This window comes from Harmonia axyridis, chromosome 5, assembly GCF_914767665.1.
Source record: "Harmonia axyridis chromosome 5, icHarAxyr1.1, whole genome shotgun sequence".
NCBI classification, from domain to species: Eukaryota; Metazoa; Arthropoda; class Insecta; order Coleoptera; family Coccinellidae; genus Harmonia; species Harmonia axyridis.
The window spans coordinates 30824802-30840827 of record NC_059505.1 but is presented as its reverse complement, the minus strand read 5'-3'; the positions used below and the strand labels follow the sequence as shown (position 1 = coordinate 30840827).

Here is a 16026-nt window from a genome sequence, read left to right as displayed (position 1 = left end):
AGAATCTAATTGGCAATGTATTTTATAACACCTCGACCTCATGTCTACTAACTACTATTTATCACTTTGGTCTACCTGATCTTCATAACGTAATCAATGTATCTATTATAAGGCTGCCAAAAATTTATGTTTCTTTTTATAATCTTCACGTTGATAGTCTATATCGAATAATTAGTTCACGAGTATTACTGTTAGATTTTCCAAATACATATATGTATAGGTATATTATCGAACCCAAAATTAAGTGTTATTCAAGAAATTTAATACGTGAAATCAGGAGCCTATTGGATGGTTAATATTTTCATTTGTCTTCAAAATATTCCTTAAATTTTCAATACTCTCAAGTTTAAGTAATTCCATAACATCGGTCTCCCGTCCAGACTCTGAACCCACCCAATGCTGCTTATCCTCCAAATCAGGAAAACATTTTTTCTCTTGAAATAACTCAATTTTCAACTGAGTGTTTCCTAAATAAGGTACGAAATTCCAGAAGGTGATTCGTTAGATCGTTTTGAATAGAGTTCCTATGAGCATATGATGTCCGGAATTGATTCGTTTCTGAGATAGGGACGTTGAAATAAGATAGAGGTATTTATAAAATACATCATAAATATTCTTGAACCGATTCGTTTGAAATTTGGTACAATTTTTTGAACTTTGCTTCCGACGTTTTGCGATAGAAGGCTAAGCGGTGAATCGAAGTTGAAATAAATAGATCGTAGATGTCATACAAGTGCTAAGGTATTTGTAAACATTACGCCATCGAAATATTAGACGATTTGTGTCTGCATCATAAAGTTATTCTCGATTGAACATGTCAGCTCACGAGCCAAATTTCTCGTTATCAGCCGCAGATATAAGGCTGAGGCTCATCGAATGCTCTCAAATACCTATGGCGGCTAAACCGAATATTCACGGTTCCAAGGTCATGCTCAGTATTTGGGGGACTTGTAGTGGCCAGCGATAGGCAATACTTTTGAATCATTAATGTATAACCAGTTTTTTTACAATAAAACCTCGAATTTTGGAAAAAATACGGCAGAAACAAAGTTGTACGCCTATGTACAAGAAGCCAAAAAGTTGAGTACTGAACCAAAGATTCTTTTCACATTTCTGAACTATCAGTGGTCCACCAAAAAAAGTTCTGAACGAAAGAAGCGGACACTGTTCCAGAAAAAATATAATCTTGTAGATTTGCTTTCAAAATTAGCATATCGCTTGATGGAATGCCAAATTTAAGTTGAATATCCTGTGATGGGAAGAAGCTATCAGAAAAAAACAGTCAAACTCCGTTTTTTTTTTTCATACGACCTAAAGAATCACCCAATATATAAACACAGAATTCAATAAAAATCCGATCAATGGTTTCCGAGATATAAACCTTAAAAAAAACTGTATGCCTCTAATAATAGGTACGAATTGATTTGGTAGATGTGTATGGGAAACAATTCGAGTGATATCACGCGTAATGCATTCGAATAGCAAACACCGGATGTTGGACATTTGAATGGTCGCCGTACACAAAACTTCCTCTGTTTTCAATTAAGACCTCTGTTTGTAACCCGGCACAGAATTGGCCAATTATACCATCCCAGTGTTCACGTATTTATATTCATATAAGTATCTTTAATTCGCTTTAATTGAAGCGGCCTGTTTTTATCGGAATCCAGAACATCAAGAGCAATTAAAACATGTTCACCACATTTCCAACTGATATGGAAACATACGAGGTTACTACTGCTGGTGAATAATCTGCCATTTGTTTTTGGGCATATCTATATGAGTCACGGCAAATATTTGAATAGAAGGATTAACGGTTTGGTAATCAATACCAGCCAAAGCGTATTTTCCAGCAGAGTTTTCGAAATCAACTATGTACCTACCCCATAATGTGAAGCTGAAAATTATTTCCAACTGATAGACATGATTAATTGATAATATTATTTAGAAGTCGATTCAAATTATTCCCAGAGGACATTAACACAATCTGTAAACTAGAGAACTTATTTTCTCAAAAAGAAAATATATTAATCTTCTTATGTCTAATTTTGCTGTGTTAGAATGGTTATCTGACATGGTTCCTATTCTATCATATTCAGTATATCAACATAGGTAAATACAAATATAGTCATAGTAAACTCTGGGGTTTCACAGGGTTCACATCGTGGGTCACTGCACTTCTTAGTTCTCATTATTTGTTCAGTGTTTACAAGCTTGGAGCTTTTACAACTTCGGTTGTGTTCTCTTGTATGCTGTTCATCTGAAAGTCTTTTTGAATATTCAGAAAACCAGAGATTCATCTATAGGAGTCATAGCAATTATTCAAAAAGAAGGCTTAGCGGTTGGGAAATCAAGACCATCCAAAGCGAATTTTCCAGCAGAGTTTTCAAAATCAACAGTGTATCCCATAATAATGTGAAGCTGAAAATCGTTTACAACTGATAGGCATGATTAATTGATAATATTATTTACAAGTCGGTTCAAATATCCCTAGAGAACATTAACACAATCTGTAAACTAGAGAAATGGTTTGCTCAAGATAAACTTATATCATAATCTTCTTGCGTTTAATCTGGCTGTATTAGAATGTTTACCTGATATGGTTTTCGTCCTACCTGTATTATCAGATCCATTTGATCAACATAGGTGAATATAGGTATTATCATAGTACACTCTGGGCTTCCACAGGATTCACATCTTGGGCCACTGCAATTCTTAGTACTCATTATTTGTTCAGTGTTAACAAGCTTAGAGCTTTTAGAACTTTACATGATCGATTGTGTTCTTGTGTATGCTGTTCATCTGTAATTCTTTTCGAATATTCAGAAAACCAGAGCTTCATCCATAGTATGAGTAATAGCAAATATTCAAATAGAAGGCTTAGCGTTTCGGAAATCAAGACTATCCGAAGCGAATTATCCAGCAGAGTTTTCGAAATCAACATTGCATCCCATAGTGAAGCTGAAATTCATTGTCAACTGATTGACATGATCTATTAATAACATTATTTAGAAGTCGGTTCAAGTATCCCAGAGAACATAAGCGCAATTTGAAAAGGAGAGAACAACAAGACGGTGTTTCTTTAAGAAAAAGGTGTCTGAACTTGCTGTGTTAGAATATTTACCTAATATTGTTTTCATCCAGTACTATCAGATTCGGTTGATCAACCTAGGTGAATATGAGTATTCTCATAGTCAACTCTGGGGTTCCACAGGATTCACATCTTGGGCCATTGCACTTCTTAGTTCTCAATAATTGTTCAGTGTTGGCAAGCTTAGAGCTTGTACGACTCAAAAGAACCGATAGTGTCCTTTTGTCTGCCGTTCATCTGAAAGTCTTTTTGGATATTCAGAAAACCAGAGATTCATTGTCTCATATACCACTTTAGACTTCTTGATTTCTCTGTCAAATTGGTGAACTCCTCAATGACCACCTTTAATATTAAATTATGCCACTACTCAATAATGTCAATTATTTTTATCATTATTATTTATGAGTCATTGTAATTTGAAATTTTTACTGAATTATTTATCAACAACATTGAAATCAGTGGTATTAATACAATCATTGTATGAAGGATATATGCATTATACATTGGTACAATTAATATACTGTCGTGAACAGCAGGAGATACATAAAAAAGATTCTATTGAAATCGCTTTAGAGAATTCCTTATTACAGAATCTTTCAATGAAGTCTGCGCTTATTCCAATAAACGAGGCAATAACTCTATTATAAAAGGATATCGATGTTTCTGGCAGTTGTCGTTGCTACAGGTTATTGTACAATTTCTGACTGACATCATTTTCATTCAGCCCAATAGAATTGCTCAAAGAATATGCTTTTGGCACTGACATATTGAGTTAATTGAATTCCTTCGCTATTATTAATTTGAGAGATTCCGTGATAGGACTTGAACAGAGATTAAAGGCTCTTACTGCCTTTTCAATTTTCAGTAATCTCTTATATGAAGTTGTGGATTTCAAACACTAACAAATTGTTTATATATAAATCATTTTTTCTAATTCAATGGCAAATCCGTTCATTATGCCACACATTGTGGAAAAAAATCGTGCGTTAATATCTTAGTTTCACATAGATTTCATGGTTAAAATTCATTATTAATTATTGGAACTTTTCTGTCACGGATTTTCCTTTTATCTGTCAAATTTGTGATAAGAAAACAGTTCTACCAACATTTTTTTTTATGCAAAAACAATGGAGTTATGGAAACATTCCGTTAATTCCAATACAAATTTGGTGAATTAGAGAAAATAATTAAATAATGTATAATACTCGTACATTCAAATTGAATTCTAAACTCGTGGAGATTATCAATGCCTTCGGGACTTGTATTATGTATAACCATCATTACACCTTTATTTATAACGCTGGTTATTCTACACCTAATACATAATTTAAGGGTTGTAAAATTCAGAATATTTCAGTAGTAACTATTTCGAATGGGTTGATTTAATAATTAATGAACTATTGTTTGAAATTTGCAATACATCATGCTTGGATATGCAAACTAAAAGTTCCTCTGTACACTAAATAAATTCATAGACCTATAACTCGATTCACCATGGATGATCCGTTTTGCATCTCATTATACGTTAACGTTGTTTATGTGCAACATTGAAATTAATGATAGTAGCATTGCTTCAAAGGTTTTCCGTTGTTTGAAAGGTAATAAACCTCCGCTCAGCTTATATATAAGTCTACTAAACAATCGTCGAAGACCGTGAAACATCAAAATAAATCTACTGCAATTGCGGTACAAATGGTGAAAATTCCAGATTTTGAGCACATGCGAATTGAAATGTTTATTTTACACTGATCGTCTCAATTGTTGAGCTTATAAAACTCTATTATTGCTTTATTTCAGTTTGTTTATTTTGCTCATTGTCTATTCAACTCGCGATACATTCTGTCAAAAAAGTATAGAGAACTGAACATTTAATAAAGAGTCATCTGCTCAAAGAGATTGTTGATAGTCTTTTTGCTACTCAGTTGGTACAACTGTGAGTGATCATGAAACATCATGAGTACTATGATAAGTTATGTAAATAAAGGGTGTTTTTTTTAGAGCTATAGAACTTTAAATTGCAATAAAACAACGATGGATTAATCGATTGATATGAATTTTATTTATCCGCAAGAAAATCTTGTGGCATTACATTTTAAATATGATTTCTGGCATATGACCGCCACGGCTGGCTCGGATGTAGTCCAATCTGGACGTCCAATTTTCGATGAGTTTTTCCAACATTTGTGGCCGTATATCGGCAATAACACGGCGAATGTTGTCTTCCAAATGGTCAAGGGTTTGTGGCTTATCCGCATAGGCCAATGACTTTACATAGCCCCACAGAAAGTAGTCTAGCGGTGTTAAATCACAAGATCTTGGAGCCAATTCACAGGTCCAAAACGTGAAATTAGGCGGTCACCAAACGTGTCTTTCAATAAATCGATTGTGGCACGAGCTATGTGACACGTTACGCCATCTTGTTGGAACCACAGCTCCTGGACATCATGGTTGTTCAATTCAGGAATGAAAAAGTTAGTAATCATGGCTCTCTACCGATCACCATTGACTGCAACGTTCTGGCCATCATCGATTTTGAAGAAGTACGCACCAATTATTCCACCAGCCCATAAAGCGCACCAAACAGTCAGTTTTTCTGGATGTAAAGGTGCTTCGACATACACTTGAGGATTAGCTTCACTCCAAATGCGGCAGTTTTGTTTGTTGACGTAGCCATTCAACCAGAAGTGCGCTTCATCGCTAAACAAAATAAAATGGATGTAGTGCGCGATACATATTCCGCACAGAACCATTATTTTCGAAATAAAATTGCACTATTTGCAAGCGTTGTTCAGGCGTGAGTCTATTCATGATGAATTGCCAAACCAAACTGAGAATAAATCACTAGACAGCTGTTAAATCGGTAGCCATCTTGAACAGTAATGCCAACTTAAAGTTATATACCTCGAAAAAAATCACCCGTTATATCGACAAAGAATCATCACTGCCATTCAGCACTAGGTAGGATCAACATCTGAATGGATGACCGGTCTTCATATTACTTATGTAATCTCTCTGGAAGAAGTGATAGATTTTAATCTAAATGGGCATACGAACAAGCTCGATAAACTTTTATCTTGCATTTTATCCAAATATGTATTTTGTAATGATCTATAGCTTGTGTTACCTGGTGAAAGTTCAAAGACTTAACTATTATTTTCATTTTTCCAGATGAACCTCGTATGCAATCTGGTCTATGGGAAGATACATCATGTGATAAAAGGATACCTCTGACCCATACGGGTCATGGACATAATTTTCAACGTAATCTCTCTCAGAGAAGCTCAGAAGAAAGCTGGTGCTCTGGATCTGACCATGAGATCTCTTCTGACGAAGAAAGTGATAGAAATAGGTAAGTTGTTGTTTTATCATAAAGGAATAAGTGGAATCTTGATAGGTATCATCAATTATCATTATGTATAATGAAACAGAATTAGTAATTTGACAAATTTTTTCCTATCGTCTAAAATTATTCAGTAGTATTTATTTAGCACATAACAATTGAAAATGTTCAATTCGCATAAATATGGAGTATCATATACAACAATGTTTTTTTTTTCATTGTTGATTCAACCTTTTCCTTTAAGATTATTTATCAATTGTGAAGATTACTTTGACTCATTACATTCATATTAACAGGCCAATTGAAAAGTCCCCGGCCTACCATAGTAAAACACATTTTTTTGGCAAAATTCGATTTTATTATTCAATATAGTTGCCTTCGAGGGCGATACAGTGATTATAGCGATCTTCCAACTTTTCGATACCATTTTTGTAGTAAGATCGGTTTTTCGCTTAAAAATAGGCCTCAGTTTCGGCGATAACTTCCTCATTGGCGCTAAATGTCTTTCCAGGGAGCATTCTTTTGAGGTTTGAGAACAGGAAAAAGTCGCTAGGGATCAGATCTGGCGAATACGGTGGATGCAGAAGCAATTCGTAGCCCAATTCATGTAATTTTGCCATTGTTTCCATTGATTTGTGACACGGCCAAGACTTAGCTCCAACTGTATTTTTTCCCAAAAAGGAATATTTTATCAGTACATGAAATTCTTTTTTTTCCATCTTTTTTCAAATAACAAAAGTAGCTACACTCACAACGCAATATCTCACAAACTAATGGTCGGACTGCTGTCAAATTTTGACACGTATCGTTTGAAGGTTGGTACCAACTACCGCCAACTGTGCATCAGACCAGGGACTTTTCAATTTGCCTAATATTCATATACACCTATTTTATACTGGTAAATATGTTAAATTTGTTGTTGGGCCACCCTATAGAAAATGTTTATTCCAAGTGATTAATTAACTTCCTTGAAGCAGACTCTTGACTTCAGATGGATTGTAACTACTTAGTGATTCAATTCCAATCAGTGCTAAGAGCTGTATTAAAGACATATTGGTCTCTTGGCGCACTGAAGAAACCCCTACTTAAGACCTTTTAAACCCACAAACGATTGAATCGATCGATTATAGGTTATTAATAGAGAGTGAAATTATCAAACATGCCATAATAGATTACTTCTAGGCGATTAGCATACCATTATCCTCCTTTGAAGAAATCACTTGACATTCAAGGTCAGTGCATAAATTACTAAGCAAACAAAGCCTTCGAATGCAATCGAAGCGGCCAGGATGATTCATCTTGTTTGGTTCGTTCGTTTAAACGCTTTGGATGCACCCATTTAAACTGGTTTTATATGATGTGATCTATGGAGAATTCTCATGGGCCACAGGTTTTGAGAAAAAAATAACGGTTTCGATCAGTTAAATAAATTACATTACAAGTTTTTTAACAAAACGTTCAGAACTAGTTCCGAACTGTACAGACACTAACATATGTATACTGCAGAACGTATAAACTATTATAACTACTATAGAGGACATTATTGACGGAGTAATTATTGTAGTAACTACATCTATTTCTAATAGACGGCATAAAATAAACTGCGGAACTAACTTTGAAACTAATTTATGCAAAAATAACTGATTTCATACCAGTACAAAACCTGGTTTGAACGATTTGAAACGATTTATTTATTTGATACATCATTCTACAAATCATCAATACATTGATGTTCACATAGAATGTTTCGCAAAAATTAGTATAAGGTTAAAGTAAAAAACACCTATGATGAATGAGTCATTTTATAATTTTTAAGTGATCTATTGAGTAATTTTAAAGATTCTTTCTTCTTTACTTCTTCTGGTAAGTTGCTGTATTCCATTGCAGCCTGATAGATCGGTGAATTTTTGGCTCTATTTGTCCTTATATTATCTAGATGGTAAGGTAATTGTTTATTTGTCTTGACTGGTAATTATGTACGTCTAATCTTTTTTTGAGTTCCGTGTTGAATTCGAGCAGGCCATGCTCCAACTTGTACATTAGTTTACACTGCTCAACGACCTTTGTGACCTTCATATTGGGTATCTTCAGGGTGTCATATAACTCAGTTGTTGGAGTATCATTTGGTAAATTGTATATAGCCTTCAAAGCTCGATTTTGCAATATTTGTAGCCTCTGTAAATTGCTAACTGATGTATTGGACCACACACTAATTAAGTATGCAAGCACAGAATGAATAGATTGATTGAAAGATTCATTCGAAATTCAACAAGATTAATAAATATATTATAAATTAATTAGTAAGTTTGTTCTAAAGACTCTCATACATGCAAACCAGAGTGATTTCATTCAGTTGAATAAAGGTTATTATTATTATTATTAATTATCGCCTCAACCATGTACATTTTCTATATTTGCAGAAGGTGGAAAGTGCAACATTCAAAGGTTTAATATGGTATTCCATAATTGGAAATGTTAAAATAAATTGATCAATTAAAACAAAAAGTATGTAATTTCCGCCAATCTATTTTGTTTTATTTTATCTGAAGGATGTCCTGAAAGTAAACCGTCACACGTTCACCATAAATCCAGAATTAAAAAAAACATATTTATGTTAGTGTTTTATTTGTTGTTAGGCCAAAAAGGCTTAGTTTTGTATTTACAGGGTTTTAAAGTTCATTTGAAAACCCAAAAAGAAATACCAAATATTTTTTTCAATAAGTTTCAATACAACAGTCGTGTCCACAAAATTTTTTCAAAATTTTGTACATTACTTTTGATGCACGCTTCTGAGCGTCTAATTATCTAGTTAACCACCTTGAGTTGTTCTCAATTTAACCTTATGGTCAGCAATGTTGCGCCAATTCTCTTCAACTGAATTTCTCTGTCATTTATTCTTCCATCTAGTTCTAAAAATAATAATCCAGACACTTAACGACACACAAAGGTGTAAACTATTGCTTTCAGGGGCACAACACAAAAAATTAAAATATATTTTCAAATTGAAAAATTTTGTTTCTTAAAAAAAATCTGGTCTAAGGTATCCTCCTCGTCATTGGGAGAAATACCTGGGTGAAATTTTTTCAATGTGGCTCTCTTATTGAGATACCCTTCACTTCAGTTGTAATATTATAAAATGATATAATTAATATTAATAATAATATTAATATTAATTAATTTTTTTTCAGGAATAATGGGCAATTAAGGAATACCTTCAATAAGGCTCTCACCCTCTGTGATAAATTAAGGGGTGGTTCTTCCAATGGACACCGTCTTTCACTAGATGGTACACTGCCAGTGGACCCAAACAACCAAGGTCGCCTTTCCAGGTGGTTTTCGATAAGAAGAGGAAGTTGTCATCAGTATGATATTGAAAATGCCGAAATACCAACCATACCTAAATCACCCCAAACAAGGCATAAAATGCCTCTTCTACCTGAGGTTTGTGTGACTTGATTTTTCACTTTATTTACTTTTATCTCTGTATTATTTTCTGTTGCTTATCCAACACCTTGTCAGTCGTTCTCATGTTCAATTCCGCAAGCAAAAATATTAGAAGCATGCCTGCTACCTTGCGAAATCCATATGTTCATTTTCATTTGAGTATATTTATTTTGGAAAGTGATTAAGTATTCATATAATTCGCTCCTACCTTGAAGTAATCGCCCCCACACTAAATGATGACTCCTTAAATATAATTGTGTAGGTTTTTATTCTGATGATTCATTCAAGAGAAACTACTTTATTCTATATGTATATCATATTACACACATCCACCAAACTCTGCGAAAAATGTCGTCAAATTCATTTTCAGTATCTTCCATCATTTATTTTCGTTAATCAACCTTGCTTACCGAATTGAACCAAAATTTTTAAAGAAGAATGAACTGCTGTTCCAAATTGCAAATTTAAACTTAATTTTTATGGGTTTTAATCATGATTTTTTCAAATTACCTGCAGAAACTTCTTTAATTAAGGTTTCATAAATGGTTCAATCGTTTCGTTACGGCTGCACAAAGTGACAATAGCGCCTGTAGGATACATTGGACAACCAAACCATCAAAAAATATAACATGACAGATCTGCAATCAATTTTGCCTTATTGTGCAATGGGAACAAAACGCTTCAAATTTTAAATCGCCATATTTACTTTTCCTCAGATAATTAATTTTTTTTTGCAAATAAAAGATTGGAATTGTATCTTCGAAATGTGACGTTTTAATGATATTCCATTACAAAAATTTATTATTTTATTATTATTTCCATTACAAATCCTCAATTTTCTTCTGAAGATATACTCTCTATTCAATTATATGTATATCATATGTATAATCCAATTTGAAATTTTTCTCTTTGATTCAACTTGCAAATTCTCCTTTAGTTTCACACAAACCAGTATTTGATTGTAAATTCTTCACTAAAATATAATTTCATTTCTCAGGGGCTATTAGTCATTCAAAGATGTATGAAGTTAAAACTAGTGATTGGAAATATGAAGAACATCTTTTTAACTTTCCTTTAAGATATTAATTTAATATTAATCATACATACAAAGGGAAACATTTTATTTGAGAATTTTTTTCATATCTACAGGTCGAAGAGGAAAGTTGCTTTCCAAACTGTACCACACAACAACGAAGGCAGCAGCCACCTAGCTTACCTTCACCACCTCCACATTTAAGTCCACAACAAATAAAGAGGAGGATGATTGTAGCTGCAATTGTACATAGTGAAAATTCATATGTTGCTACTCTTCAAAGGCTTGTAAATGTAAGTTATTTTTTCATTACCAAAAAAGGTATGATATCTATTCAACTTTTCTTTTTGTTTTTAGGACTATAAGAAACCACTTGAGGAAAGCAACCCACCTATCCTTAGCAATTCAAAGATATCCACCTTGTTCTACAGACTTTCAGAAATTCTTCAGTGCCATACTTTGTTCAGAATAGCTCTAGCAGAGTGTATAAAAAATTGGGATGCCGAAGAAAAAATTGGAGATGTATTCATAGCATCATTCTCCAAAGCAATAGTATTAGATATTTATAGCGGTTTCATCAATAACTTCTCCATAGCCATGGATCTAGCCAAAATGGAAGCTAAGAGAAAATCAGCTCTAGCGGATTTCCTCAAAGTGAGTAATTTCGATTTATATATACAGTACCAACAGAAAAATCTTCGGATAAACATTTATCGAAGAATCTTATCCTTCATTGTGGTTTGAAATCCATGCTGGATCCAAAATGAAAATATGATCATTTTTTTTAATATCTTTTTTCATTCAAAAATTATGTTTTGATTTTTCAGGTCAAACAAATCAGCTCTCAAGATCGTCTGTCATTTTTTGGATTAATGGTGAAGCCAGTTCAGAGGTTTCCACAGTTCATACTATTTTTGCAGGTAAATATTTCATCTAACATGAGAAATTCTAGTTAAAAAGCCCAGAGAAAATCCTTATTCAAAAATTGTTCTGAATCAGATTTGATAAGATTTGAATGAATATATTTCATCGTTTTCTATTTCAGGATCTGCTCAAGCATACTCCAAAAGGACATCATGATCGTATGTCCTTGCAGTTAGCTCTTACACAATTAGAATCTCTGGCAGAAATGCTCAATGAGAGAAAAAGAGAATCAGAGCAGTACCAAGCTTTCAAGGAAATGCTCAGAAATATCAGCGGCAAATTTTCTGCAAGACCGTTATCAGATGGAAATCGATACCTGTTGAGAGAAGACAACATAACCCAAATTGTAAGTTCATTTAAAAGTCAGTTGATGTCTTCAGAGTACTCAAATAACTATCCTCAACAATGTAACATTTAAGTTTTCCAATATGCAATATGGATTTCCTTATAATATTCAATTGAATAAATTGATTTATTACTTTGCTTTTCAGGAGTATAACCAGAATGGAAGTATTGTTAAAGCAAAGAGTAGACGACTTCTGCTTCTGAATGATTTGGTGGTGTGTGTATCAGTATCGCCGAAAGTATCTGATGATTTTGGATCAAGTGAAAGACTGAGCCTCAAATGGACTTGCCCAGTATCGGATATTGAAGTCATAGATTCTGGCACTTCCCCAACGTTGAGCAGGGTTCTGGCAGGAGGGCTAAACAAAGGAGGTAGTTTAAAATCGAACAACTCCTATGATGGATCTCAACCTCAAGATGTAACAAGTTTGTGTTCAGAAATGAGCAATCTTATGCATGATTACGAAATAATGAGGAGGGTAGCCGATCTTGTGGGAACACTGAAAGGTTCATATCCTAACATGAATGTAGAAAATGCCAGAAGGATTCTCAACAATATACAGAATTCTATTCAAGAGAAAGATGAGGAGATAGCTTGGATGGACTCTTGTTGTTTGCAACTAGTTGTGAGAACTAAAGGAAAAGAAGAAAAATTAACTTTCCAGACGGATAATTCATCTATTAAGAGTGACTGGATAACTGAACTTCGACTGGCGCAGTTGGCTTTGGATGCAAATAATTCACCTGCCTGGGAGATACCGGAACAAGAACACAGGCCTTCGACAAAGATGCCGTTATTTGTGAGGTCCCATTGTATATATAGATCACAGCATCAAACAGAGGTAAGCCTGTTGATTTCAATTAATAGGCTAGATAACAGATTTTCAACCTCCTTCTTTAATGTAGGAATACGTCTATCAACTCCTAAAAAACATTTTTTGGGCAATAGGCTCAAGTTTTAAGGCAAATTATCGTGCTTTTTTCTATTTAATTTGAATCTAGCGCTAAAAAAACTTATAAGTATCATAGAGTTCAATGATCTATTAATACATACTTGAGCGGTCATGCAATGCAGAGCATTGTCTCTAACATTAGAGAGAAAGATTGACCTGATGTCACATGACCACAAGGGATGTTTGAATTTCAACCAATGATAGGGGAAGCCAAATTTCTACTACTATGGGTCACACACGGGAAAATCTTATTATTCTCAACGTTCAAATGAAATCACTGCTATTTTCTAGAATTCTTTTGAATATATTATTCTGTAAGACTATTAGTTCTTGGATTCTTTGATACTGTCATCTAGCCTATTATTATATTAGATTTAAGCATCAATGAAATTTGATTACAATATTTAACTTGTTTTAGGTTCGTTGTGGATGCTACTTCACTTTAAATTTACCAAAGACTACTAAGAGGAGGCACAACCAAAGTTATTTGTGGACAAGCACATGGAATGGAGCAAGTAGCTTAATCACAATAATGGCACAGCACCAACAACACACAGGCACTTTTAAAGAAATTGCCTCTTTTCCATTAACAGAAACAGAAGTTGTATCAATGGAATTTGTTAAAGGTAACCATAGTCAACAATGTGATACAGTTTGGATTGGTACTAAGAGTAGGAGAATCATTCTTTATTCTGCCGATGATGCTGAACGGTTGGAGGAGATTGGAAGTACCACAGTTCTAGATGGTGTAAACGAAATAAAATATCATTATGACAATGTATTTGTAGCCTTGAACAATGGAACATTAATCATATTCGTAAGAGATCCCAGTAGCTTAACATGGCAGCTCCAAAACCCTCAAACTTTGAATTTGGGGACTGAACCCATTAGCAGTCTCCTACCAATAAACACTAATATTTATGCTTCGTGTGGAAATAAAGTATTCGTTCTAAATGCAATTTCTGGCGAAATTCAGAAAAATTTCCATGTACACGAACATTCAGGGCCTATCAATTTGATGGCACACAGTGGAATAGGTTTATGGATTTCTTTGAAACATTCAAGCACTGTTTGCCTCTACCATACAGAGACTTTTAAACATTTACAAGACATCAATATAGCGTCAAATGTTACACGAGTGTCAAACTTGAATGGGAGATCTCAAGTATACGTCACTGCCTTATTAGCATGTAAAGGTTTACTTTGGGTAGGAACTAATGTAGGAATAATTCTAACAATACCTTTACCTCGACTAGAAGGTGTTCCGATCATAAGTGGTAGGGTGAATATTTCCTACCATGCTCATTTTGGACCAATATCATTTTTAATATCACTACAGCCAAAGAACTATAGCAGCCAAATCAAAACTATTAAAGAATTAAAAAAAGAGGAATCTCAAAATAATGAGCTAGGTGATAAAAACACAGATGAGAAAGCTTCTGAAAGACCAAAAATTGAGAAACAATTGTCTGACACTTCAGATGCCAGCTCGAAATTCAAATATAGTAATTCAACTAGTCCAGTTGTTCTCCGCAGAAGAAGATCGAAGGAAAGTGATGTATCACGGCTTTCTAAAACATTGCCAAGAAGTTTCGGTAATGTTGGATCGATATTCTCAACCAGCAGTACATCATCCCAAAGTTCTGGTGATACATGTGATGTATACGGATTGTATGGAGAATTAATGTATATAAAAGGTTATGAAGAAGAAGAAAATATGCTCACAGATGCAATTTACGAATCAGCAAGAAGAAGTGATCCAGAATTGGCAGCTATACCTAATAAAGTTAGTACATTAGATCGTCGACTGAAAATGAAGGTCAGCAGGCCAAGATCTTTAGACCTATCTAATTGGTCTGTGGATTCCAAATCTTCGAGCATATTTACTTCCTCAGGAAGTGAAGAAAGTATGGCTGTTAAACATGGACAAAGTGTCTCACGAAACAATTCAAATGCAAGCAGACATTTAGACGATGTTTGTGAACACAATTCTGTAGATGAGGTTAGAGAAAATGAAAATACAGAAAGAGTTTCTGTTGTTAATCAAAATACTAGTTCTAAGATTTGCAATAATAAAGGAGCCAGTTTGAAAACTTCAAGTAAAAATGTTGTAGATAGCAATACTCGTAAAACAGTAATTACCATAATGGGTGGAAGAGGTTATGTCAACTGGAGGCAACCTTGCTGCTCTGCCGATAAATCTAAAAATGCATCTATTTTTAGGGATACTAATAGTACCGATGCTCATCTTGTGATATGGGAGTTGAAATTGTGATGAAAAATAATCAAAATTGTCAAAGAAGTTTGAATGTTCTGTTTGAAATGTCCACAATTTCTGTAAAAATTCACATACCCTATTTTTAGAGATTTTTAGATATATATTTTAACTTATTTGTTACAAGACTATATTTATTTATTTTCAGCATTTCAAAATTTGAATAAGGATATTTGTAAGAAAATATTGTATATTTTATAATAAATATCATGTTGAATATTTCGTTTATATTTTGATTTATTTCTTGTAGACCTGCTTCATTCAGCATTATGCAATATTGAAATGAATTCATCTCAAAACATTCCATTCTTTCTGGCAAAAGCTATCGAAACAATAATTTGTTTAAAAGTTTTCAAACTTTCTTCTTTGGATCCATGGATTCTGTTGAAAAGAAATATTCAGAGACAACAATTGTTGTCTCTGGTTGATCTCAAAACAAGAATAAAAAAAAATACAAGAAGGATATCGAAAAAAAATTACTCAATAATTCTATAACAACAAAACCGACTACATTGAGATTAGGAGTTCAATATGAAATAATAATTGCATGGTCCATGCAAAATTTCAACCTAATCTCCTAGTCCAAATAAGAAAAAATCCAAAAAAAAAGAGATGCCCAAT

At 33.7% G+C, this 16026-nt stretch overlaps 1 protein-coding gene across 4 annotated transcripts in view; it reads left to right on the top strand.

The window, feature by feature from the left end:
- LOC123681355 (rho guanine nucleotide exchange factor 10) overlaps window positions 1–15621 on the top strand; it is a 112381-nt gene extending 96760 nt beyond the window's left edge. For all 4 annotated transcript variants that reach the window (XM_045619723.1, XM_045619726.1, XM_045619725.1 and 1 more), the window contains 8 exons: window positions 6260–6440; window positions 9620–9872; window positions 11025–11201; window positions 11266–11562; window positions 11736–11828; window positions 11954–12178; window positions 12324–13019; window positions 13549–15621. In XM_045619723.1, the coding sequence (XP_045475679.1) occupies window positions 6260–6440; window positions 9620–9872; window positions 11025–11201; window positions 11266–11562; window positions 11736–11828; window positions 11954–12178; window positions 12324–13019; window positions 13549–15405 (3779 nt within the window). In that variant the 3' untranslated portion in view covers window positions 15406–15621. The remainder of the gene's footprint in view (window positions 1–6259; window positions 6441–9619; window positions 9873–11024; window positions 11202–11265; window positions 11563–11735; window positions 11829–11953; window positions 12179–12323; window positions 13020–13548) is intronic.
- Window positions 15622–16026: the final 405 nt, after the last annotated feature.